A 23,883-nucleotide genomic window follows, 5' to 3' on the forward strand; every position below is an offset into this window, starting at 1 on the left:
CCCGGTCCAATGAATGTGTTGTGCTGGAACTGTCAGGGAATGGGTAACACTTGGACAGTTCGTCAAATGAGGAGACTTTGTTCTTCACATACCCCCGATATATTTTTTGTATCGGAAACAAAGGTTACTAAAGAGATTGTGGAAAAAACAAAAGATCGTCTTGGTTTTTCTAGTTCAGTTGGTATTTCGAGTATTGGCAGGTCAGGAGGTTTGTGTTTGTTCTGGAAGGATGAAAAAGTTTCTCTAACTCTCGTCTCATTCTCCCAAAATCATATGTGTGGTGATGTTGTGGATAATGGGGGTATACAGTGGCGATTTGTGGGTGTTTATGGGTGGCCAGAAGAGGAAAATAAGCATAAGACTTGGAATTTGATAAGATCGCTTTGTGATGAATATGATGGACCCATTATGTTCGGTGGAGATTTCAATGAGATTTTGAGTTACAATGAGAAGGAAGGAGGAGCGAATAGGGAGAGGATGAGTATGGTTGGCTTCAGGCACGTGTTGGATGAGTGTAGGTTGGGGGAGTTGCGATTTACTGGGCAATGGTATACATGGGAGAGAGGCAATAGCCCAGAGACACGCATTAGAGAACGGCTTGATCGTGTGGTAGTGAATGAGGAGTGGCGTAATATTTACCCTGGAGCTTATGTGGAACATCTGGTTCGATATAGCTCGGACCACGCAGCCATCTTTATGAAGAGTGCAATGAGGGAGGGGCCTAGAAAACCGGGTGGAAGAGGTTTCAAGTTTGAAAGGTGTTGGCTTCTTGATGAAGGGTGTGAAGAGGTGGTGCGAGGGGCATGGAATGACGCGGATGGGGCAGTGATTCAGGACCGTTTGAGGGCGGTAGCAAGGAGTCTTCAAGGGTGGAGTAAGGTGGGGTTTGGAGATTTGAAGAAAAAGATAGAGAAAGTGGAGAAACGTCTCCATGAGGCCCAGCAGGAGCCTATCAGTGCTGCTTCTTGTGCGAAATGTGCGGAAATTGAATTTGAGCTCGATAATTTACACGCAAAAAATGAAGCTTATTGGTACTTAAGATCCAGGGTAGCGGAAGTGAAAGATGGAGATAGGAACACTTCCTATTTCCACCACAAAGCGTCCCAGCGAAAGCAAAGAAACTACATTAAGGGGATTCGTAGTAGTGACGGTGTGTGGCAAACGGAGGCTGATGATATTGAGGAGGAAGTGGTTGGATATTTCCGAACCATTTTTACGTCGTCACACCCATCCGATGAAAGTTTGCAGGAAGTTTTGAAGTTTGTGAGCCCTTCAGTGACACAAGAATTTAATGATTTTTTTGTTGAAGCCTTATACAAAAGAGGAGATTTATTCCGCATTGAGCCAGATGCATCCCTGCAAAGCCCCGGGCCCTGATGGTATGCACGCAATATTTTATCAGTGGTTTTGGCACATTATTGGTGATGAGGTATTTTTATTTGTGAGTAATATTTTACATAACTTTGCTTGTCCTGGGAATGTAAACTGTACTAATATTGCTCTCATTCTAAAAGTAAAATCACCTACTGTTGTATCTGAATTTAGGCCTATTAGTCTCTGTAATGTCTTGTACAAAATAGCTTCGAAGGCTATAGTTATGCGGCTTAAAACTTTTCTCCCTACTATAGTATCGGAGAACCAGAGTGCCTTTGTTCCAGGGAGAATGATTTCAGACAATCCCTTATTGCTCTGGAAATTTTTCACTCTATGAAAAAGAGAAATAATAGCAGGAAAGGCTTGATGGCAGTGAAGCTTGACATGAGTAAAGCTTATGACAGGGTTGAATGGGGCTTCCTAAGGAAACTTCTATTGACTATGGGGTTTGATGGCCGTTGGTTAATCTGGTGATGAGCTGCATTTCATCGGTCACTTACTCTTTCCTGATCAATAGGAGAGTATGTGGTTCTGTTTCTCCTTCCAGAGGACTACGACAGGGTGACCCTTTTTCTCCCTTTCTATTTATCTTGGTTGCTGATGCCTTTTCTCAGATGATTCAGCAAAAAGTGAATGCAAAAGAACTTCATGGTGCAAAAGCTAGCCGAAACGGACCGGAAATTTCACACCTTCTATTTGCAGATGACAGTCTTCTCTTTACAAGAGCCACCCGTCAGGAATGCTTGACAATAGTTGATATTCTCAACAAATATGAAGCAGCATCCGGGCAGAAAATTAACTATGAAAAGTCGGAGGTTTCTTTTAGTAAAGGTGTAAGCTGTGGGCAAAAGGACGTGATGATATCTACTCTCCTGATGAGGCAAGTTGACAAGCACCAAAAATATCTGGGCATTCCCACAATCAATGGGAGGTCAAAGAAACTGGTGTTTCGGGAACTCTTAGATAGAATATGGAAGAAATTGCGGGGTTGGAAGGAAAAATTGTTGTCAAGGGCTGGAAAGGAAGTTCTGATCAAGGCTGTGATACAAGCTCTCCCTACTTATCTGATGGGGGTCTATAAGATCCCAATGGCAATTATAAAAGAGATTCATTCAGCTATGGCGCGATTTTGGTGGGGTGGCAAAGGTGCGGAAAGGAAGATGCATTGGTTAAGTTGGGAAAAGATGTGCAAACCGAAGTGTATGGGGGGCAGGGGATTTAAAGATCTTGGGGTGTTCAATGATGCTTTACTTGGCAGGCAAGTTTGGCGACTATTACATTATAAAAACTCCCTTTTGAGCCGTGTAATGAGTGCAAAATATTATCCCCATGGAGATATATTTCAAGCGAGGCTAGGATACTCAAATAGCTATTCCTGGAGTAGTATATGGAGTGCGAAAAGTTTGGTGAAGGAAGGTTTGATCTGGAAGGTGGGAGATGGAAAATCGATAAATCTTTGGCAGGATCCGTGGCTTTTTGATGAGGATGACCGTTTTGTTTTGAGCAATAGAGTTGAAGGATTGGAGTTGGTGGGAGATTTAATTGATGATGACCGAAAAGAGTGGAAAACGGATGTGATTGAAAATCTTTTTGAGGAACGTGATCAAAAATGAATTCTAGCAATCCCGCTGAGTGCTAGGTGCGTGCAAGATGAATTAACATGGGCCTACTCTAAAGATGGGACCTATTCGGTGAAAACGGCCTATATGCTTGGGAAGGGAGGTAATTTGGATGATGTTCATAAGGCATGGGGTATTTTATGGAGTTTAGAGGTATCCCCAAAAGTTCGCCACTTTCTTTGGAGAGTTTGTACCAATTTGCTGCCGGTACGTGCTGTACTTAGGGCCCGCCATCTCGTCGAGCAAGACGAGTGCCCATGGTGTCTGAATGGAGTGGAAACGATTCATCACTCTTTGTTCACATGTGATCGCTGGAGGTCGGTGTGGGGGGAACTAGGATGTCAGGCTATGGTTGCTGGTGTGGAGGGTGAGACGATGTGTGAGACGGTGGTGAGATGGAGCGAGCTAGACGCTAAGATGGTGCAAAGAGGAAGCTTTTTAGCGTGGAATGTCTGGACCGAACGAAATAAGTTGGTGTTTGAAGGCCAAGGGCAACCGGGGCCTGTCATAGTACAACGTGTGAGTAGACAATGTGATGAGTTCAATTCTTATACTACTCGAATTTATGGAGGTCCGAAAAGGGGAGGTAGTGTGAGCTCGACAAAATGGTGTGCGCCTCCTAGGGGAATGATTAAACTCAACACGGATGCTTACCTCGGGGAAGAAGGATGGATTGGATTGGGTATTGTAGCTCGTGATTGTCAAGGGAAAGTATGCTTTTCGGTTGTACGTCGTACCAGGGCCTGCTGGCCCGCGGCTATTGCGGAGTGCAAAGCAATTTACATGGCAGCTAGGATGGCTAAGGCTCATGGTCTCTCAAATATTATTATTGAGTCCGATTCTCAGTGGTGACTAATAGGCTGACAAATGAGACCCTCTATTTTGCAGATTTGGATAACATTCTAGGAGATGTTCTTTCTTTATGTAATGTTTTTGAATCAGTTAAATTTCTTCATGTCAAGAGAGATGGGAATGTTGTTGCCCATCATCTCGCTAGAGTAGTGCCTTTTGCAGTTGAACAATGTTGGGAGAACCATTGTCCTCGTGAAGTGGCTCCGTATGTTTTGATGGACACTTTGTCCTTGGATTAATGCACTACTTTCTTTCCCCCTCAAAAAAAAAAAAAATTGAAATAGAGGTAGTATAGAGTAGCAGGAAATTGTTGTGGGCCGTGTTATAAACTTATAATTGAAGCTGGCCTTGTTATCCTAATTTCCTATATTAATGGTAAAGGGTTTTTTGTATGTAATTTTTATTTTCCAGCAATAATTTGACTGAAAGAACTGTTTGGATGTTAGTTCCACAATTTTTGTAAGATTTGGGTTTGATGTGCTACATGTAAAGGTTATGTGGAACTTATCTGATTGGCATATGTGTAGGAGTGATTTGCTATTTTACCGTTTTATTTTCTATTTTATCAAGAAAAAGTATAGATTGAAGAAATTTATAGTAAATATTACTTTATATTTGAAATTTAGAGGATGTATCATCTTTCATGACAGAACCATGCTCTTTCATTATGTTTGTAACACCCCCACGACTCCTCCTTTTATAAACTAGGAGAAATTGCGGGAGTTGTTATGCCACACATGATAATACGTAAGGCTAATCAGATAATACAGCGGAAGTCTTTTAAGATAAAATGAAAATACTTTAATACAACGGAAATAAGAAAGTATGTAAATGAATTACAAACTCCGAGACTATCCCATACTAGTCCCATATTCAAAAGTCAAACCTTGACCCCATTGGTCAAGTAAAGTCAAATATAAATTCAAGATAACTTAAATAAGAAAGTACTCGTGTACTAAAACTCCCATCCGGATGCTTATGATTTCCATGCACATCAAGAACTTGTACCTGCAACTTCTTCTCTAAACTCTGCTCACCAAATGGATCATCACAGGGTTGTTGAGGAAAAAACAACAACCAAAAGAAACAAAGAAACACATACATCAGCAACGCTGAGTACATAACACAACAAACTAATGCGAATAATAATGCATGCAATCCTCAATCACTTCGGCTTGCTCTTCTTACGACTCTACATGCGACAAGCACATAACTGAACTTACTAAATACTTTCTTTTATTATTATTTGGCAATGAACGGGCACCATCCTCCTCTCGGAGTCATACGGGCTACTATTCCTTGTGTAAGAGATCCCACACCTCTTACTAAAGTTCCATGAACTTTAAATAACTTGACTCGAGAAATTTAAGCTTGTTAGTAATGAACGAGGGTGAGAGTGAGCCTCTAGACTCAACATCTCAGAGATAAAGAATACGAGTGACACCTAGTCCACTCAAAAATCTTGATGATTGGAATTCCATAAACTTGCTTGATAAAATAAAAGCATTAACATCGTCATGCTAAGCTATATGCAGGAGTATAGTTTCACACTAACTCCCCCCTTATGTTCAATACTCATGGGGATCCATCCCAAGAGTTTTATTGCCAAAGCCCATTATGTGAGACACATTCACAATAATACATCTAGCAAATTCTTATCTTTCTTTAACAAGTGAATGCAACAAACACCATAGTTAACTCAATTATAAATTCTTTGAGACCTTGCTCATCTTATTACTTTAATGACTCCATGAGTCCTTTTTCTTACTTTCTTAAGGATCCATGATCCAATCAATTGAGTCCTTGCTCAATGATTAAACTACTTGTGAGACCTTGCTCAATAACTTTAACTTATGAGACCTTGCTCAATAACTTTAACTTATGAGACCTTGCTCAATAACTTGATAACTTGTAATGAGACCATGCTCAATAAAATATATAACTTCTAATGAGACCATGCTCAATAAAATATATAACCTCAAACGAGACTATGCTCAATGAAATATATAACCTCAATTGAGACCATGCTCAATAAAATATATAACCTCAATTGAGACCATGCTCAATGAAATATTCTCAGGCAAGCCCTAGCTTCAAGAATAACTTTAATAACTTTAATCATGCTCAAAAGCAATTAACATCAATAACATGCTTTTCAAATATAGGAATAACTCAAAAGTTCCATTCCTAATCTCCTTTCTAAGTTCTCAACATATACTCAAACAATTTCAAGGCATAAGCCTCTCCTTACTCCTCATGCTCAATAATATATATATATATATCCTTTGAAACTACTAAAGTCAAGGTCAAAGTGTATGTACCTTGATTACACAAAAATCAACAGTCAAAGTTTGATTGGCTTTAATTATTCTTGAAACCTACCAACAATAAAGTACTATCAATTAGTACTTCCAACAACAATTCAAAGCTACTAATAAATAAAAATCAGCATTCTTAAATAAATAATAAAGCTGATTTTTTTTCTTAAAAAGGCTTTAGAAACTCTTTTTGGGCATAAACTTGAAAACCTTTACTAGTAGGCAAAACCCACTACAAACTAATACTTAAAACTTCATAAAAACTGCTAATTTACTTAATAAATTACTGCTGTAAATTATTAAAATAATAATAACAATTTCTTTTTTTTTTTTACAAGTGGTTCAAAAACCACAAATCTGAAAAATAACCCAACCGGCGCCACCACAAGCACCACTCGCACCTCCACTGACGCGACGGTGGCAGCGGCGCTCGTGCCGTCGCCGGTCACCTACTGCTGGCCGGCAGTGGCCGCTTCTCCCGACGGAGCTCGCCGGCGAACCCACCACGGTGGTGGCCGGAATTCGCCAACAAAGAGGGGGGCGAGAAGAGAGAGAAAAAAAATATGGAAGAAACCCCAAAATTTCAGAAAAATCATTACCTCTTTGCTTCCCTTTGATATTTGCAAGATCTTCCTATAAATTTCAAAAACAAAACTAGATTAGAACTTGAATCTTTGAAGAAATTACTTGAAGAAAACTTACTTGAGGAAGAACAAAGGTTTGAGAGAAAGAGGAACTTCTTACTCCTTTTTGAAGAAAGTGGCTAGTGAAAAAAAATGGGGAACTTTAGGTTTTCCCCCTTTTTATAGTAGTAGTCAATTTGGGTAAAAGACGAAAATGCCCTTACTCATCAAATTGTCAAAATACATTTGATGATCAATTTCCAAAATAATCTTCCTACTAATATTAATAAAATACTTTCTTGAAAATACTAAAATACTTCTTTGTGGAAATACTCAAATACTATTTTGGTAAAATGACCAAAATACCCTTCTGCTCTTAAATACCGAAATTAAATAGCTTTAATAATTAAAAATGATTAAAACTATTTAATTTAATATCTTAAAAATATGGGGGATTACAGTCTACCCCCCTTAAAAGAAGTATCGTTCCGAAACTTAAACAAAACCTCATCTCTTATTAAACTTTCAACTTTGAAATTTTACGAGCATTACGCCATAAAATAGTTCTTTCTTAAGAAGTAGCCAAATAATACGCTACTAAGTAAAACAAGTAGCCAAATAATACGCTACTGAGTAAAACAAGTAGCCAAATAATACGCTACTGAATAAAACAAGTAGCCAAATAATACGCTACTGAATAAAACAAGTAGCCAAATAATACGCTACTGAGTAAAACAAGTAGCCAAATAATACGCTACTGAATAAAACAAGTAGCCAAATAATACGCTACTGAATAAAACAAGTAGCCAAATAATACGCTACTGAATAAAACAAGTAGCCAAATAATACGCTACTGAATAAAACTTTTGCCTTGAATATTCAAACTATGAAATACTTACTTTGCTTGAAAGTTTTCCTTGAAAACTCTAAAAATCGTGCACAAATGCAACAAATTCTTACTAATTTCTAGCAAAATGCCTGCACGCACTCTACCCCCCTTAAAGGAGTTACGTCCCGGAACTCAACTCACCTAGTCGAAGAGCTCAAGATACTTCTTTCTCATCTCGTCTTCAGCCTCCCAGGTAGCCTCTTCGGTACGCTGGTTAGACCACAAAACCTTGAGTATCTTTATATCTTTATTTCTTGTACTCCTCACCTTAGAGTCCAAGATCTTTATGGTCTCTCTTCAAAAGAAAGCGTCTCATCCACTTCTATAATCTCGGGATCTAATACGTGAGACTTATCGGGCACATATCTCTTTAGTTGGGATACATGGAACACATTATGCACCTTTCCCAAGTTATTTGGCAAATCTAAACGATAAGCCAATCTTCCAATTCTTTCAATGATGTCATACGGACCTATAAACTTCGGGCTAAGCTTTCCTTTTTGCCCAAAACGCATCACCCCTTTCATAGGTGACACCTTTAGTAAGACTTTCTCGCCTACTTGATATTCGCTATCTCTTCTATTCTGATCTGCATAGGCCTTTTGACGATCCTGGGCCGCCCTCATCTTCTCACGAATATATCTCACTTGATTTCGGTATCTTCAATCATTTGCGGTCCCAAAGTAACCGTCTCGCTAATATCTTTCCAGCACAATGGACTACGACATTTCCGACCATATAGAGCTTCAAAAGGAGCCATTTTAATGCTAGAATGGTAGCTATTGTTGTATGAGAATTCTATTAAAGCCAACATCTCATCCCAAGTCTTAGGGTAATCTAAGGCACACGCCCTCAACATATCCTCGAGAGTCTGAATGGTTCTTTCCGATTGACCATCAGTTGCTGGATGAAAAGCTGTACTCTTAAGCACATCGGTCCCAAAAGCTTTCTGTAATGCTTCCCAAAAATGAGATAAGAATCTTGAATCTCTATCAGACACAATAGTGGAAGGAACTCCATGATGCCTCACCACTTGGTCCACATATACTTTACCACACTGTTCCATCGACCAATTGTCCTTCATTGGAACAAATTTTGCTACCTTAGTTATATCTACTATCACCCACACTTTGGTGAATCCTTTCGCTGTCTTAGGGAGACCTACAACGAAATCCATTGCTATGTCATCCCATTTCCACTCAGGCACTGGTAACGGTTGAATCGTCCCTTGAGGTCTCTTGTGTTCGCTCTTCACCTTCTGGCAAGTCAAACACCTAGCAACAAATTCAGCTACTTCTCTTTTCATATTGTTCCACCAGAACATTAGCTTCAAGTCCTTATATAATTTATCCCCTCCAGGGTGGATAGAATAAGTCATGTTGTGCCCTTCTCTCATCACTTTTTCTTTCAACTCGGTGCAACTTGACGGTATGCACCATCTTCCATTGAATCGGACACTTCCATCCTCATGGATACTAAACTCCTTTGTCTTTTTTCTCCTCGATCAGCTTCTTTATCTTCTCCATTTCCTCATTCCCTTCTTGAGCCTTTAAAATTTCTTCATTCAATTCCGACTGGATTGAAATGGCATTTAAGCATGCTTCCACTCCACTACTCCCAACAACTTCAATGTTGAGCTTCCTAAACTCGTCACACAACTTATCTGGAAGTACCAAAGTACTTAAACTATGGCTAGACTTACGACTTAACGCGTCGGCAACGACGTTTGCCTTTCCTTCATGGTATAAGATCTCAATATCGTAGTCATTCACCAACTCTAACCATCTTCTCTGCCTCATATTCAAATCTTTCTGAGTATACAAATACTTCAAACTCTTGTGATCTGTATACAATTTCACCTTCACTCCATATAAGTAGTGTCGCCAAATCTTCAAAGCAAACACTATTGCGGCTAATTCTAGATCATGGGTTGGGTAATTCACTTCGTACGGTTTCAATTGCCTAGAAGCGTAGGCTATAACCTTTCGATTTTGCATCAACACACACCCTAAACCATTTTTCGAAGCATCACTATATACCTCCAACTCAGCATTTTCCTCTGGTAACGTCAAGATCGGAGCTGTAGTCAACAACTCCTTAAGCTTATTAAAGGCTTTATCACACTCCTCGGTCCATATGAACTTCATATCCTTCTTCATAAGACTAGTCATTGGTTTAGCTACCCTCGAAAAATCCTTCACAAAACGTCTATAGTAGCCAGCTAGACCCAAGAAACTCCTTATATCAGTAACATTCCTAGGTGTAGACCATTCACTCACTGCGGTTATCTTCGACGGATCTACGGAAATTCCCTTCTTTGACACAATGTGGCCAAGAAAGCACTTCTTCCATCCAAAATTCACACTTCGAGAACTTTGCGTAAAGCTGATTCTCCCTTAGTGTAGATAATATCAATCTCAAGTGCTCTTCATGCTCCTCATTGTTCTTCGAGTAGATAAGGATATCATCGATGAATACGACTACAAATTTGTCCAAATACTCTCGAAACACTCTATTCATAAGGTCCATAAACATCGCTGGTGCATTGGTTAAACCAAATGGCATCACGGTGAACTCATAGTGACCATACCTCGTCCTAAAGGCAGTCTTTGGTATGTCCTTCTCCCCAATCTGCAATTGGTGATACCCTGACCTTAAGTCTATCTTCGAAAATATTCCAGCTCCTCTTAATTGATCGAATAGGTCGTCAATCCTCGGTAACGGATACTTATTCTTAATAGTCACCTTATTGAGATCTCTATAATCGATACATAGCCTCAAGCTTCCATCCTTCTTCTTTACGAATAAAACAGGCGCTCCCCATGGGGAATAACTAGGTCTAATGTACCCTTTCTCGAGTAATTCCTCTAGCTGCTTGTTGAGCTCCTTCATCTCTGCTGGAGCCATTCTATAGGGTGCTTTTGATATAGGGAGTTCCAGGAACTAAGTCTATGGTGAATTCTAACTCCCTCTGAGGTGGCATTCCCGGTATATCTTCCGGAAATACGTCTGGAAACTCATTCACCACCTTCACATGCTCTATCTTAAGCTTCTCTTCTTCCAACCTCTGCACATTACACAAGAATAACGGAGCTCCCTTCTGCACTTGCCTTACCAAACTTAGGGCTGAAATGATCTTAATTCTACCTTCTTGTGGTTTAGTCTTGAAAGTCACCTTTTTCCCATTCTTATTCCTCAATCTCACTTTTTGTTCTCCACAAAGAATCTCGGCTTTATACTCCTTAAGCCAATCCATTCCTAAAATAATCTCCAAGTCTTCCAATGGAAATCTATGAGGTTGGTTTCAAAGTCTACCTCCCCAATTCTCACAAGGACGTTTTCATATACTCTTGAGCAAGTTACTACTTCCCCAGATGGTAACATAATAGGAATTTCAACATTCCTAGGGTTTCCTAAGCCATATTTTGAAACAACTAACTTTGAAACAAACGAACGTTCGGCTCCTGAATCAAATAAAGCTTTAACAAAAGTGGAATTAATAGAAACATTACCCATAACTACGTCCTTAGACGTCTCAGCTTCTCTAGCACTTATGACATTCAACCTTGCCACTGCAGGCACACTAGGACCAGCTCCACTCGAAACCGTCTTGTTGTTCCCATTTTGCTTGTTCCCACCTTGATAATTGTTGCCTCCTGAATGGTTTCGATTGCCCTGACCAAACTGGTTTCCGTTCTTGCCTTTATCAGTCTTCAACTCAGGGTTCTTGGAGAAGCACTCATACTCTCGGTGACCCAATTTGTGACAGTAGTTACACTCCACCAACTTTCCTTCACAATCCTTTCCAGGATGATTGTATGGGCACCTCTTGCAGAAATACACGCGTTCGTCTCCTTTCTTTCCCTTATTAGAACCATTTCCACCCTTCTGTGGCTGATACTGGCCTCCATTCCTTTGGCCACTAGATTGTCCTCCTTGATGAAAGTTATTTTGAGGCTTGAACTTCTTGTCGTTCCTCTGGAAATTATGACTAGGATTCTCCTTCCTCTTATTGTTCGAGCTCTCAGCTCCAGCTTGTTTCAAATAGGAACCTAAATGAGCAGCTCTATCATACACTTCCTCTAAGGTCCTGAAAGTTGAACCTCCTAGCCCAAGCTTCACCTCAAGACTAAGTCCAGTCTCGAACCTAATTGCCTTTCTTTCCTCAGTAGGTACTAACTCGGGAGCAAACTTCATCAATCCTACAAATTCTCATAGTACTGCTCCACAGTCATGTCACCTTGCTTCAACTCATCAAACTCAGTGGCCTTTTGCCTCCTCAAGAAATTGGGATAAAATTTCTCCTTCATAGCTACTCCGAAAGCCTTCCAATCAAAGTCAGGCCTTGCCATTAACGTCTCCTTATGCTGCGACCACCAAAAGTCAGCTTCCTCCTTGAGGTAATATGCAGCTATAGCTACTTTCCTATTATCTGGACATTGGATAGCATCGAATAGCTTCTCGAAATCCCTAACCCAGTTCTCAAGCTTAACAGGATCACCCTTCCCATCATAAGAAGGCGGTTTACTATCACTAACCCTCTTAAACCAATCAACAGACTTCTTCTTCGAAGGACCTCTTCTAGCTAAATTCGTAGTCACTCGGACTAAATTCCTCAGCTGAGCATCAATTCTAGCGTTTCTATCGGCCATTGATCTGCCAAAGAAAAAAAAATTGACTCAAAAATCGCTTATTGACCCTCAATATAGGTCAAAAATACTAAGTAAATGCCACGCTGACATTTAATTCACAATCTCCTTTCTAAGGAACTTTTATACTAACTCTCTTACTAGAGTAGTAGATTAAAGCAAAACTAGCACTTTTTCGTAGTCATACTACACCTTTAAGTCCAAACTGGACTCCATGCAAGTAGAAAATGCCAATCACTTACAATCAACACTTAGTCACATAAAACACATCAAAAGTGCTACTAGAACTTAGAGCACTTACTAATCTAAGACACATAAAGACTTAGTGACTAATGTGACGCAATGTACATATGCATATGCAATTCCCTTCCCTTTTTGCAATTCGACTTTGAAATACTTTTAAGTTCGAAAACTTTTGTAAAATAAGGTAATATAAACCTTGGAGCTCTGGTAACACTTTGTAACACCCCCACGACTCCTCCTTTTATAAACTAGGAGAAATTGCGGGAGTTGTTATGCCACGCATGATAATACGTAAGGCTAATCAGATAATACAGCGGAAGTCTTTTAAATAAAATGAAAATACTTTAATACAAGGAAATAAGAAAGTATGTAAATGAATTACAAACTCCGAGACTATCCCATACTAGTCCCATATTCAAAAGTCAAACCTTGACCCCATTGGTCAAGTAAAGTCAAATATAAATTCAAGATAACTTAAATAAGAAAGTACTCGTGTACTAAAACTCCCATCCGGATGCTTATGATTTCCATGCACATCAAGAACTTGTACCTGCAACTTCTTCTCTAAACTCTGCTCACCAAATGGATCATCACAGGGTTGTTGAGGAAAAAACAACAACCAAAAGAAACAAAGAAACACATACATCAGCAACGCTGAGTACATAACACAACAAACTAATGCGAATAATAATGCATGCAATCCTCAATCACTTCGGCTTGCTCTTCTTACGACTCTACATGCGACAAGCACATAACTGAACTTACTAAATACTTTCTTTTATTATTATTTGGCAATGAACGGGCACCATCCTCCTCTCGGAGTCATACGGGCTACTATTCTTGTGTAAGAGATCCCACACCTCTTACTAAAGTTCCATGAACTTTAAATAACTTGACTCGAGAAATTTAAGCTTGTTAGTAATGAACGAGGGTGAGAGTGAGCCTCTAGACTCAAACATCTCAGAGATAAAGAATACGAGTGACACCTAGTCCACTCAAAAATCTTGATGATTGGAATTCCATAAACTTGCTTGATAAAATAAAAGCATTAACATCGTCATGCTAAGCTATATGCAGGAGTATAGTTTCACACTAACTCCCCCCTTATGTTCAATACTCATGGGGGATCCATCCCAAGAGTTTTATTGCCAAAGCCCATTATGTGAGACACATTCACAATAATACATCTAGCAAATTCTTATCTTTCTTTAACAAGTGAATGCAACAAACACCATAGTTAACTCAATTTAAATTCTTTGAGACCTTGCTCATCTTATTACTTTAATGACTCCATGAGTCCTTTTTCTTACTTTCTTAAGGATCCATGATCCAATCAATTGAGTCCTTGCTCAATGATTAAACTACTTGTGACCTTGCTCAATAACTTTAACTTATGAGACCTTGCTCAATAACTTTAAACTTATTGAGACCTTGCTCAATAACTAATAACTTGTATGAGACCATGCTCAATAAAATATATAACTTCTAATGAGACCATGCTCAATAAAATATATAACTCAATGAGACCATGCTCAATAAATATATAACTCAATGAGACCATGCTCAATAAAATATATAACCTCAATGAGACCATGCTCAATAAAATATTCTAGGCAACCCTAACTTCAAATAACTTTAATAACTTTAATCATGCTCAAAAGCAATAACATCAATACACTGCTTTTCAAATATAGGAATAACTCAAAAGTTCCATTCCTAATCTCCTTTCTAAGTTCTCAACATATACTCAAACAATTTCAAGGCATAAGCCTCTCCTTACTCCTCATGCTCAATAATATATATATATATATCCTTTGAAACTACTAAAGTCAAGGTCAAAGTGTATGTACCTTGATTACACAAAAATCAACAGTCAAAAGTTTGACTGGCTTTAATTATTCTTGAAACCTACCAACAATAAAGTACTATCAATTAGTACTTCCAACAACAATTCAAAGCTACTAATAAATAAAATCAGCATTAATTAAATAATAATAAAGCTGATTTTTCTTAAAAGCTTTAAAAACTATTTTTAAGTCATAACTTGAAAACCTTTACTAGTAGGCAAAACCCACTACAAACTAATACTTAAAACTTCATAAAACACTAATTTACTTAATAAATTACTGCTGTAAATTATTAAAATAATAATAACAATTTCTTTTTTTTTTTTTACAAGTGGTTCAAAAACCACAAATCTGAAAAATAACCCAACCGGCGCCACCACAAGCACCACCCGCACCACCACTGACGCGACGGTGGCAGCGGCGCTCGTGCCAGTCGCCGGTCACCTACTGCTGGCCGGCAGTGGCCGCTTCCCCGACGGAGCTCGCCGGCGAACCACCACCGTGGTGGCCGGAATTCGCCAACAAAGGGGGGCGAGAAGAGAGAGAAAAAATATGGAAGAAACCCCAAAATTTCAGAAAAATCATTACCTCTTTGCTTCCCTTTGATATTTGCAAGATCTTCCTATAAATTTCAAAAACAAAACTAGATTAGAACTTGAATCTTTGAAGAAATTACTTGAAGAAAACTTACTTGAGGAAGAACAAAGGTTTGAGAGAAAAGAACTTCTTACTCCTTTTTGAAGAAAGGTGGCTAGTGAAAAAAGATGGGAAACTTTAGGTTTTCCCCCTTTTTATAGTGTAGTCAATTTGGGTAAAAGACAAAATGCCCTTACTCATCAAATTGCCAAAATACATTTGATGATCAATTTCCAAAATAATCTTCCTACTAATATTAATAAAATACTTTCTTGAAAATACTAAAATACTTCTTTGTGGAAATACTCAAATACTATTGGTAAAATGACCAAAATACCCTTCTGCTCTTAAATACCGAAATTAAATAGCTTTAATAATTAAAAATGATTAAAACTATTTAATTTAATATCTTAAAAATATGGGGGATTACAATGTTAAAGAATAATATTCGAAATATCATTGCAAATCGTGGCAATTTCATGATAATTCGTGTCATCTCGACCCATGGTCAGCTTTCAATGGCCTAAATTCACTTTTTCACCTTCTAGCATGACATGACACGAGCTCGACCTAGCACGAGGGAAGCTCAGCAGGCTACAAACGTGATGTGAATAGAAAAATAAAGTCTTTACTCGTTTTTGGCATAAGCCCCTAAGCGACCTGTCTGACCCTATGGCTACTTTGTGTGATTGGCTTGTTAGGAACTCAAATGACCTGCCATTTTTGTATGTTGTTTGAGTAGCTATTGCAAAAATATGGCGAATGTAACACTTTGTTATTGACAATCGGAAAAAATATTGCAATTTACATGAAAATACAAATTGATTGCTTTGGAAAAAATTATTTATTAAGAAATTTCATCGGATCTAAATCTTTAGTTTATTTGTTTTGTCCCGCATGATGTCACTTGACCCGTAGTGGACACAAGCCCGACCCACTAGGCATGTGGGTCTGTGCGTGGAGTGAACTAGATTATGAAAATTGTAGCTCGGTTTGACATGACACAAACTCAACCAAATGACTTAGGCACGATTCCGCTACAATGACTTGTCAAATCGGTCGTCCTGTAGGTTGGCCCGCTTTGACTCATGCCCACATCTAAATTTGAGACTCTTATTAGACAACTTATCATGTTATTAAGGACATGCATTTGAACTCTTTTCAAAAGTTTCAGATTTTGGTAGATTAAACATTCATTTGAAAAGGTTTATTAGCAATGAGTAAGATATTAAACATTGGATACCTAATTACTTCCTCCATGATTGACCCAAATTTCTCTCAATTTGTACACTTTTGCCACTTTATCAGTTGAATATTAATGATTGTTTTTCAAAATGAACTAAATACCCGGAACAAAAATCAATATTCACTTGATCGGGGATCATATTTAGACTGATTATGATGGATAGTGATTGCTACTTAGATACTTCAAAACCAGAGTTAAGGATATACTTAGAGACTAACCTTTTAAGTTTTTCATCTTTTAGGTACCCTCTATTTTTTCACCTTTTAGGTACTCAATTCATATTCTGATAATTTAACCATAGTTTAACCATAGTTTAACCATAATAATGGGCCTTATGACTTGATATAAACTGCCAAAATATTTTTTTTCGCCAAAACACATTTGCAATAATTTTAAACCCAAAAAAGATTGACTTGGCATAAACCCCTCCCACCAGTTCAACTTCTCATATTCTCCTCTTTGTTCTTCAAAACACACTTCTTGGCAATTTATCAAATTCTTGTGATTGAGAAGGAATTTAAAGGAAAATATATACCCAATTCAATGTAAGATATTATATCACTATTTTCTTTAATTTATTTTTCTGCATATTATAGAATTTCATGGATTGGTATAGTTAGGGTTTCAGGTTTTGAAGCCTTAAAACGAATTTTGTAAAATTTAATGATTTTCTTTCCAAATTCATATGTTGGTTGCTTGCTGTGATGTCATGATCTAATCTAATTATTTTCTCGACTTGTTAATTGGAAGTTTATACGGTGTCTTTTTGGGTGAATTGAGCTTAAAAGCTTTTGTTAGTTGATCATAGAATTATATTATTGAATCAGTGATTAATAATATGCATGTGATAGGAAATATTAGAATATATTAGAAAAACAATTGCTTTTTTCTTTAATCTGAAACATTAGTTGTTCGATTGCCTAGTATACACAAAATAATGTCTTGCTTGCTTATCATGTTTTTGTTTCTTTGTTAGGCATGAATATCCCACCTTTCTATTGCACTTCACCATGGTGGAAAGTGGATAAATAATCCAAAATTGACATATATGGATGGTGAAGTGAAGTTGTTCAATGACTTACCAGTTGATATTGATGTGAATTACCTAGAGGTGATCATGGGCCGGACCGCGTCTAAAAAAATTGTCCATTAGTCGGACCGGGGGGTAGGCCAACATTTTGTGCCCAAAACCACTATTTCTGGCCAAAATGAGCGGGCTTTCGGGCCAAAAAAAAAAGACTAAAAAGTCATTTTCGACTTGCCCAAAGCCAAAAAAAGGGGTCGCGTCGGGCCCGACTACGGGCCAACAAAATCTGCCCAAAAAGCGAGTTGGGTCGGGCCGGCCCAAAGTGATCAGCTCTAGATTATCTTAAGAATATAGTAAAATCTATGGGTTATTGTAATGTGATCAAGCTTTATTATTGTGATCCCTTAAAGGATATTAAAAGATTGGTATCAGATTTTTAGGTTATGACAACATCACATCCACTACGTTTTGCAGTTTTTTGTTAAATTATAAAATATTTGATGTTTGTACTGAACATTTTAACGGTGATGAACATGATTCTTATAGTGATACTAAAGGTAATGGTCAAATTGAGGGTGATTGTGACGTCCACTTTGGTGACTTCAATCAGGTTGACGAGGGTACATGGAAAAGTCAGATTGATCGCAGTGAAGAAAGTGCCAATAACATTGAAGATGTACATGTCACATTAGATGAACAAGTTAATTTGATGATGACATCGATTTTGACGAAGAAATACTGATAATGAGGATGTAAAAGTGCAAGATGCTAGGAACAAGATCAAAGCTGATCATGAGAAAGATTAAAAGCTCCAGTATTATAGAAAGGTGGAGTCATTATATAGGTTAACAGCTCGGAGTGCCATAAATTCGATGAATGAAGACAATGATCACGAGGATGATTCTGATCTCAATAGTCCATGTAACTTAGACAATGAAGATGATGATTGTGGTTTCCTCCTCCCTCCTTCCAAACATGCAAAGAAAAAAGGGTAAAAAGCAAACATTTAATTCATTGTTGGCACTCAATCTGAACATGATTTTTTCTTCTATTTAGGCCAAGAATTTGAGGATGTAATTGAGTTCAAAAATGCAATTACTACATATTGTATAACTAATGGCAGAGATGTGAAAGTTTCTAGAAATGATGAGAAGAGGGTACACAGGAAATGTAAGGCCGAAGGATGTCCTTGGAGAATATGGGTTTCGATAGACAGGGGCTAAACAACATTTACAATGAAGACTCTTGTTGCAACACATAATTGTGGAAGAATTCCAATTGTTAAAAGAATTAGGGCTTCTTGGATTGCAAAGACATACCATTCTAAGTTTAAGGTAAATCGATACATGAAGTGTCGAGAAATAGTTGACATTATATGGTATGAATATGGTGTGAAAACATCATTGTGGTGGACATTAAAAGCAAGAAGGAAAGCTCAAAATTTGATTCTTAGAAAATACAAGGAGCAATATTCTTTGTTGTACAAATTGGCACAACAGATTAAAGATCAAATCCTGAAAACACAATCAAGTTTAAGCTTAATAACAATGTATTTGAAAGACTTTACATATGCTTTGCTGCCATTGAAAAGGGCTTCTAAGTTGGGTGTAGTCCTTTCTTTGAAATTGATGGATGCTTCCTAAAAGGTCCTTATGGTGGAGAACTACTTGTGGTTGTGGGAAGGGATGAGAATGACCAAATGTTCCCTATCGCATGGGCATGTGTAGAGGTTGAATACATGGAGAATTGGAGTTGGTTTCTTGAGCTTATTGTTGATGATTTAGGGACTATAGATGGGAGTGGTTACACTATCATGTCAGATCGACAAAATGGTCTACTTAAAGTTATTTCCATTGTATGGCCTTAAGCGGAGACTAGATGTTGCGCTAGACATGTGTATTGTAACTTTAGGCAAGTATTTGGTTGTCGATTACTTTATAGAAGAAGATTTGTATAGCAAAAAGCACAAATGAAAATGACTTCAAAACTAATATGGAACTGTTCTCATCTATATCTATAGAAGCAGGATAAGATTTATTGAAGAAGAACTATAAAAAATGGGTTTGGGCATTCTTCACTCCGCAGTCACAGTATGATAGCATAGACAATAATATGAATGAGGTTTTCAATGCTTACATATTGCCATCTAGACATAAGCCAATCATAGCTATGCTTGAGTATATAAGAGAAAGTTGGATGAAAAAGCTACGTAAAAAAGGAGATTTAATAGCTAGCAAGGACATTCTCATATGTCCCATAATCCAACAAAAGCTAGAGAAAGCAAAGGTTGACGCCAGGGGGTGGTCTGCTTTTTGGGACGACCACTTTTCATATGGGGTTAGGGAAGGTGCAACCCAAACAAGATTTGTGGTGAGCTTGTTGGAAAGAAAATGCAGTTGCAATTTCATGGCAATCAAGTGGAGTTCCTTGCCATCATTCTGTGGAGGCAATATGAAGGCTTTTGAATACCGCGAGCATTATGTGTCTGAATGTTTCAAAAGGGCATCATATTTAAAGACTTATCAATGGTTGTTAGAGCCCTTAAACGACCCTCATCAGTGGCCATCTTCCACTTTCCCCCTCACAGAAGCACCACATGTAAAGAAAGTTCAAAATAGACATACTGTGAAGAGAGAGCCTTCCCTTGGAGAGGTAGACAGAGTTAAAATGTCAAAGAAGGACCTCGTTACAAATGCAACAACTGTAATCAAGAAAGTCATAACAAAAGAAAATGTCTAATTCCTCTTAAACATGTTCCTACTCAAACTACCCCCACATCAATTCCTCCTAATCCTCAACAAAAGCAAAAGAAACAGAAGACAGTGGCTCCCCCTACTCAACCATCACAATATACTCCAATGCATAATAAGGGAGTTGGTATTTATACCTACCCTAATGGTTTCCAGAAGCAAGCAATAGTAAGTTAATGATAATTTTTGCAGTTGATGATGTTTAACAATTATGCTAGACACTTAATTGTGTTTTTTAATTAATCGTATGCAAGTGATAAACAAAAAGGTAGTAAACCAACTTTATCAAGTCATCAATATGCAAACATTGGATGTTCAAGTTAAATTATTGACACTAATCAGGTAAATACTACCATAAGAGGTCCTTTGTGGGATTAATTTTAATGGGCTTTATTTCTTTTTGTTTATTATTTTATCTTCAATGTTATTTGTGATAACTTTTTGAGCATGTATGGGGATGAAATACGAGTAAACTAATACTCCCTCCTTCTTATAATATAGTGCCTACTTCATTTTTAGTGGGTCAAATTTTAAAATCTTTGATCAAATATTCTCATTTGTATATATAAAAAAACATATTCATGTGGGATCTTGTTAGATTCGTCTCAATGTGTAGTTTTATAATACCAACTTTTTATATTTTTTATTAATACGAAATTAAAGATATATTAAAGATCAAAGTTACGTCTTGGAGACTGTGTAAAAAAGAAACAAGCACTATATTATGGAAGTAGTAGGAGTTCACTCATGGTACACCCGGGTGTACCATGAGCATGGTACACCCGGGTGTACCATGAGCATGGTACACCCAGGGATATTTTTGTAATAAATTAGAACTTCAGGTCCTCATTTGATATCAAATTTGCTCATATGGACATTTTGCTCATTTTGTAATAAAAGTGTTTGCTCATTTTCTTAAATGAGTAAAAATGTTTATTCATTTGCTCATTTTGCTCATTTTGCTCATTCGTTCATTTTGGGTGTATCATGAACATAGTACACGCAGATGTACTATAAATATTCTCAAGTAGTAGTTTCAAAAATAAAAAAGACAAAGCATTATTTTTGTCTAGGAAAGGTAAAGTAGATTCACTCTTCCTGATTGTTCTCTTGACCATATTTGGGACCCACAAAGCACTTCTGCACTTCCCTAACTACAACACGCCAGCCTGTATAAGTATAAAATAGGTGCGTTTAATCTACGCGTTATCTATATCACTTATCCTACCTTGGGCCCCACGCTATATTCCCCCTAAATTCTACCTTTTGTTATTTTCTTGCCGTCTATATATGACGTAATAAATCTTTCCAACCCAATTATAATTTCCACAAATACATCACTAAATACGTCAACTCTTTTCCTTCAATCCCAGCCGTTGAAAAAAAACATCTCCACCGTCCATACTTTAGCTAACCCTCTCAAAAAGTATATACACTGCTTAACCATGGTTTACTTTAACACGCAACTATAGTTAATTATTGTTATTTTTTGTGGCTATAATAAAAGTTTAATAACCGACATCAAATTCTTCCTATATATAGGACCTCAGACAAGAAGTTTAATCTATTAGAAAATCTTTGGTATTTTTTGGCAGAAGCAAAGTCATTGTCTAGAAGGTACTTCCATTCTCTTGAAATCTTTAAATTTTTGTTCTTGAATTAATTTTTTATCTTTGAATTAATTGTTATGATTTCTGCTAAAGATGATGTTTTTATATGTGATTGGTTTTAACATCTGTGATTATGATCATGATCATGATCATGGTTCTTGATGGTTATAATTCTAATTTAAGAACTTTGATGCTGTAAAAATTTTCATCATATAGTTTGATAATCTTCCTATATAATATTATGATGGAATTTTGATTATAGTTCATTGGATATATGAGATCATGCAATTTTTATGTTTTGTGTATTTTAGCATAAATTATGTGCTCAGTTTTTGATTGTTGTTTGTGATTTATATGTAATTAAGAACATAAAATTTAGATTCGTGTCAACTTATATCTCAAAAATATGAACTTATTCTAATGTTTACTCTTGACAAACGTGAAAACTATATTGTATACCTAACAAAATATATAGAGAGTTGTTTCATAAAATTAGGGGTCCTGTGTTGAAAGAAATTATAAAGATTAGTTTGTGTTAAAAGAAATTATAAAGATTAGATTTTTAGTGAATAAAAGAGATGGAGAAGTTATAAATAGGGCTTTTTGTAGAATAGGAGAGGAAGAAAAATACCAAATAGAAATTAATTTCTTTATATTTGTAATTCGATTTAGGTTTTTTAGGCGGACCACTAGTACTAGTAGAATTGGACTTTTATATTTCGGAGGTCTTGTGCAGTTGCCTACACATGGCCTTGGCCGCCTATGAAAATATAAATATGGTGTTATCTCGTTGATAGCCCCCTTGGAATAATATTAAGCCACCAAAATAGGCTGAGCGTGAATTATGTTAATTGTAATTAAAGATGGAGTATACAACTTTTAACCCAAAGTGTTAAGGTGATATTTCATATGATTGATTTATGTGTTTGTTTCTTGTACTTACAGTTTTCGCTATCAAGAGACGATTTTCGGACGGTTCACAAGTTCTCAACAAACAAGGTACATGGTTGATATCGATATTCAGATTCCTGCTGCTCTTGACCCTTTTGCTGAGGCCGAGTCGGGGGCTCCTGGAGTGAAGGAGTATGTGCATATTCGCATTCAACAAAGGAATGGAAAGAAAAGCTTGACGACTGTTCAAGGACTGAAGAAAGATTACAGCTACGAAAAGATACTCAAGGATCTTAAGAAGGAGTTTTGCTGTAATGGTAATGTGGTGCAGGATAAAGAGCTAGGGAAAGTTATCCAGCTGCAAGGTGATCAGCGTAAGAAAGTCGCGAATTTCCTTCTTCAAGCTGGTCTTGTGAAGAAAGATCAGATCAAAATACATGGTTTTTAGACCTTGAGTTTGATGATGAGATACAAATAAGATTATACAAAGCTTTAAGAGAGTTTGCTTAGTTTGATTTCTGGTTTTTACTTTGGTCATTTGATATTTGTGGTTTGAACTTGGTTTTCTTTTATAATTGTTTCCATGTTAATACATCCTTCATGGGTGGTAGTAGTGTGGAATGTATTCAGCTTGAGAACTTCTTACTAGTAAATAATATTGGGTTCTTTTTGGATCTAAATCAAATCTCTTGCCTATTGCGTCAAAAGATTTTCATTATAACTGGTGCTTGTTTTCATGCTTTGCCTATTCAGAATCTGATTCTTTGCCGTGAATTGTTGGCAAATGGAGATAATAATTCTCCTTGCATCATATTGTATATGAACATATTGCTCTGATCCCATCATATTGTTTATCAACCACTCCTTTCATACAGAATAAAATCGGACGTGTGCTTAATGTCATATCGCCCATTGCTCGTGCATTGCTGCTTAATGTCGTCATATCACCCATTGCTCGAACTGAAAATGATGCTTAATGTCATATCGCCCATTGCTCGTGCATTGCTGCTTAATGTCGTCATATCACCCATTGCTCGAACTGAAAATGATCCGTCATATAAGGTGCATCGCATATGAACTCGACCTAGATAAAGTTGTCATGTATAGACTCAGAGTATTAGCAAGTTTGCGTCGTTTTCAACTCGAATACTCGACCTATGTAGCCTTGCAAAAAGGATGATCTTCGAAATTAACTGCTGATTGGGATCATCTGTGATCAGACTGATCATGAAAGACGAACTACCATGATTGATGTCATTGACATGACCTCCAGTTATCTTTGAGAATATACTGGCACCTAATATCTAAG

At 37.3% G+C, this 23,883-nt stretch overlaps 4 protein-coding genes and 1 long non-coding RNA gene across 6 annotated transcripts; 2 read left to right on the top strand and 3 right to left on the bottom strand.

Annotated features, from left to right (window-relative positions):
- The first annotated feature begins 2,231 nt into the window (after positions 1-2,231).
- LOC125496270 (uncharacterized mitochondrial protein AtMg00310-like) lies at positions 2,232-2,987 on the top strand. Its single transcript, XM_048641701.1, has one exon. It carries the CDS (start codon positions 2,232-2,234, stop codon positions 2,985-2,987), a length of 756 nt encoding a protein of 251 aa, XP_048497658.1.
- Positions 2,988-4,610: 1,623 nt separating this feature from the next.
- On the bottom strand, positions 4,611-6,538 carry LOC130591029 (uncharacterized). The gene is made up of 2 exons (XR_008968911.1): positions 6,167-6,538; positions 4,611-4,874 (listed from the first exon to the last, which is right to left on the bottom strand). It is a non-coding gene; the product is annotated as an uncharacterized LOC130591029 (long non-coding RNA).
- Positions 6,539-10,610: 4,072 nt separating this feature from the next.
- LOC130589410 (uncharacterized) lies at positions 10,611-15,160 on the bottom strand. 2 transcript variants are annotated; one of them, XM_057393871.1, is made up of 4 exons: positions 15,146-15,160; positions 15,003-15,036; positions 14,418-14,475; positions 10,611-12,331 (listed from the first exon to the last, which is right to left on the bottom strand). In XM_057393871.1, the coding sequence occupies exon 4, from the start codon at positions 11,870-11,872 to the stop codon at positions 10,934-10,936; it is 939 nt and encodes a 312-aa protein (XP_057249854.1). In that variant the 5' UTR covers positions 11,873-12,331; positions 14,418-14,475; positions 15,003-15,036; positions 15,146-15,160; the 3' UTR covers positions 10,611-10,933. The 2 variants fall into 2 exon arrangements, 1 of the variants encoding a protein (XP_057249854.1); XR_008968910.1 differs by lacking the exon at positions 10,611-12,331 and adding an exon at positions 13,011-13,138.
- Positions 11,878-12,327, bottom strand: LOC104886244 (uncharacterized). Its single transcript, XM_010670712.3, has one exon. The coding sequence runs from the start codon at positions 12,325-12,327 to the stop codon at positions 11,878-11,880; it is 450 nt and encodes a 149-aa protein (XP_010669014.3).
- A 6,371-nt stretch (positions 15,161-21,531) lies between the features above and the next one.
- On the top strand, positions 21,532-23,259 carry LOC104891686 (protein translation factor SUI1 homolog). The gene is made up of 2 exons (XM_010677415.4): positions 21,532-21,690; positions 22,629-23,259. The coding sequence occupies exon 2, from the start codon at positions 22,687-22,689 to the stop codon at positions 23,020-23,022; it is 336 nt and encodes a 111-aa protein (XP_010675717.2). The 5' UTR covers positions 21,532-21,690; positions 22,629-22,686; the 3' UTR covers positions 23,023-23,259.
- The last annotated feature ends 624 nt before the right edge of the window (positions 23,260-23,883 follow it).

The sequence above is a fragment of the Beta vulgaris genome, chromosome 4 (assembly GCF_026745355.1).
Source record: "Beta vulgaris subsp. vulgaris cultivar EL10 chromosome 4, EL10.2, whole genome shotgun sequence".
Lineage (NCBI taxonomy): Eukaryota > Viridiplantae > Streptophyta > Magnoliopsida > Caryophyllales > Amaranthaceae > Beta > Beta vulgaris.

Bases quoted from the DNA above. Each gene is read 5' to 3' on its own strand.
- LOC130589410 (XM_057393871.1), bottom strand. From the start codon at position 11,872: ATGAAGTTTGCTCCCGAGTTAGTACCTACTGAGGAAAGAAAGGCAATT.
- LOC125496270 (XM_048641701.1), top strand. From the start codon at position 2,232: ATGATATCTACTCTCCTGATGAGGCAAGTTGACAAGCACCAAAAATAT.
- LOC104886244 (XM_010670712.3), bottom strand. From the start codon at position 12,327: ATGGCCGATAGAAACGCTAGAATTGATGCTCAGCTGAGGAATTTAGTC.
- LOC104891686 (XM_010677415.4), top strand. From the start codon at position 22,687: ATGGTTGATATCGATATTCAGATTCCTGCTGCTCTTGACCCTTTTGCT.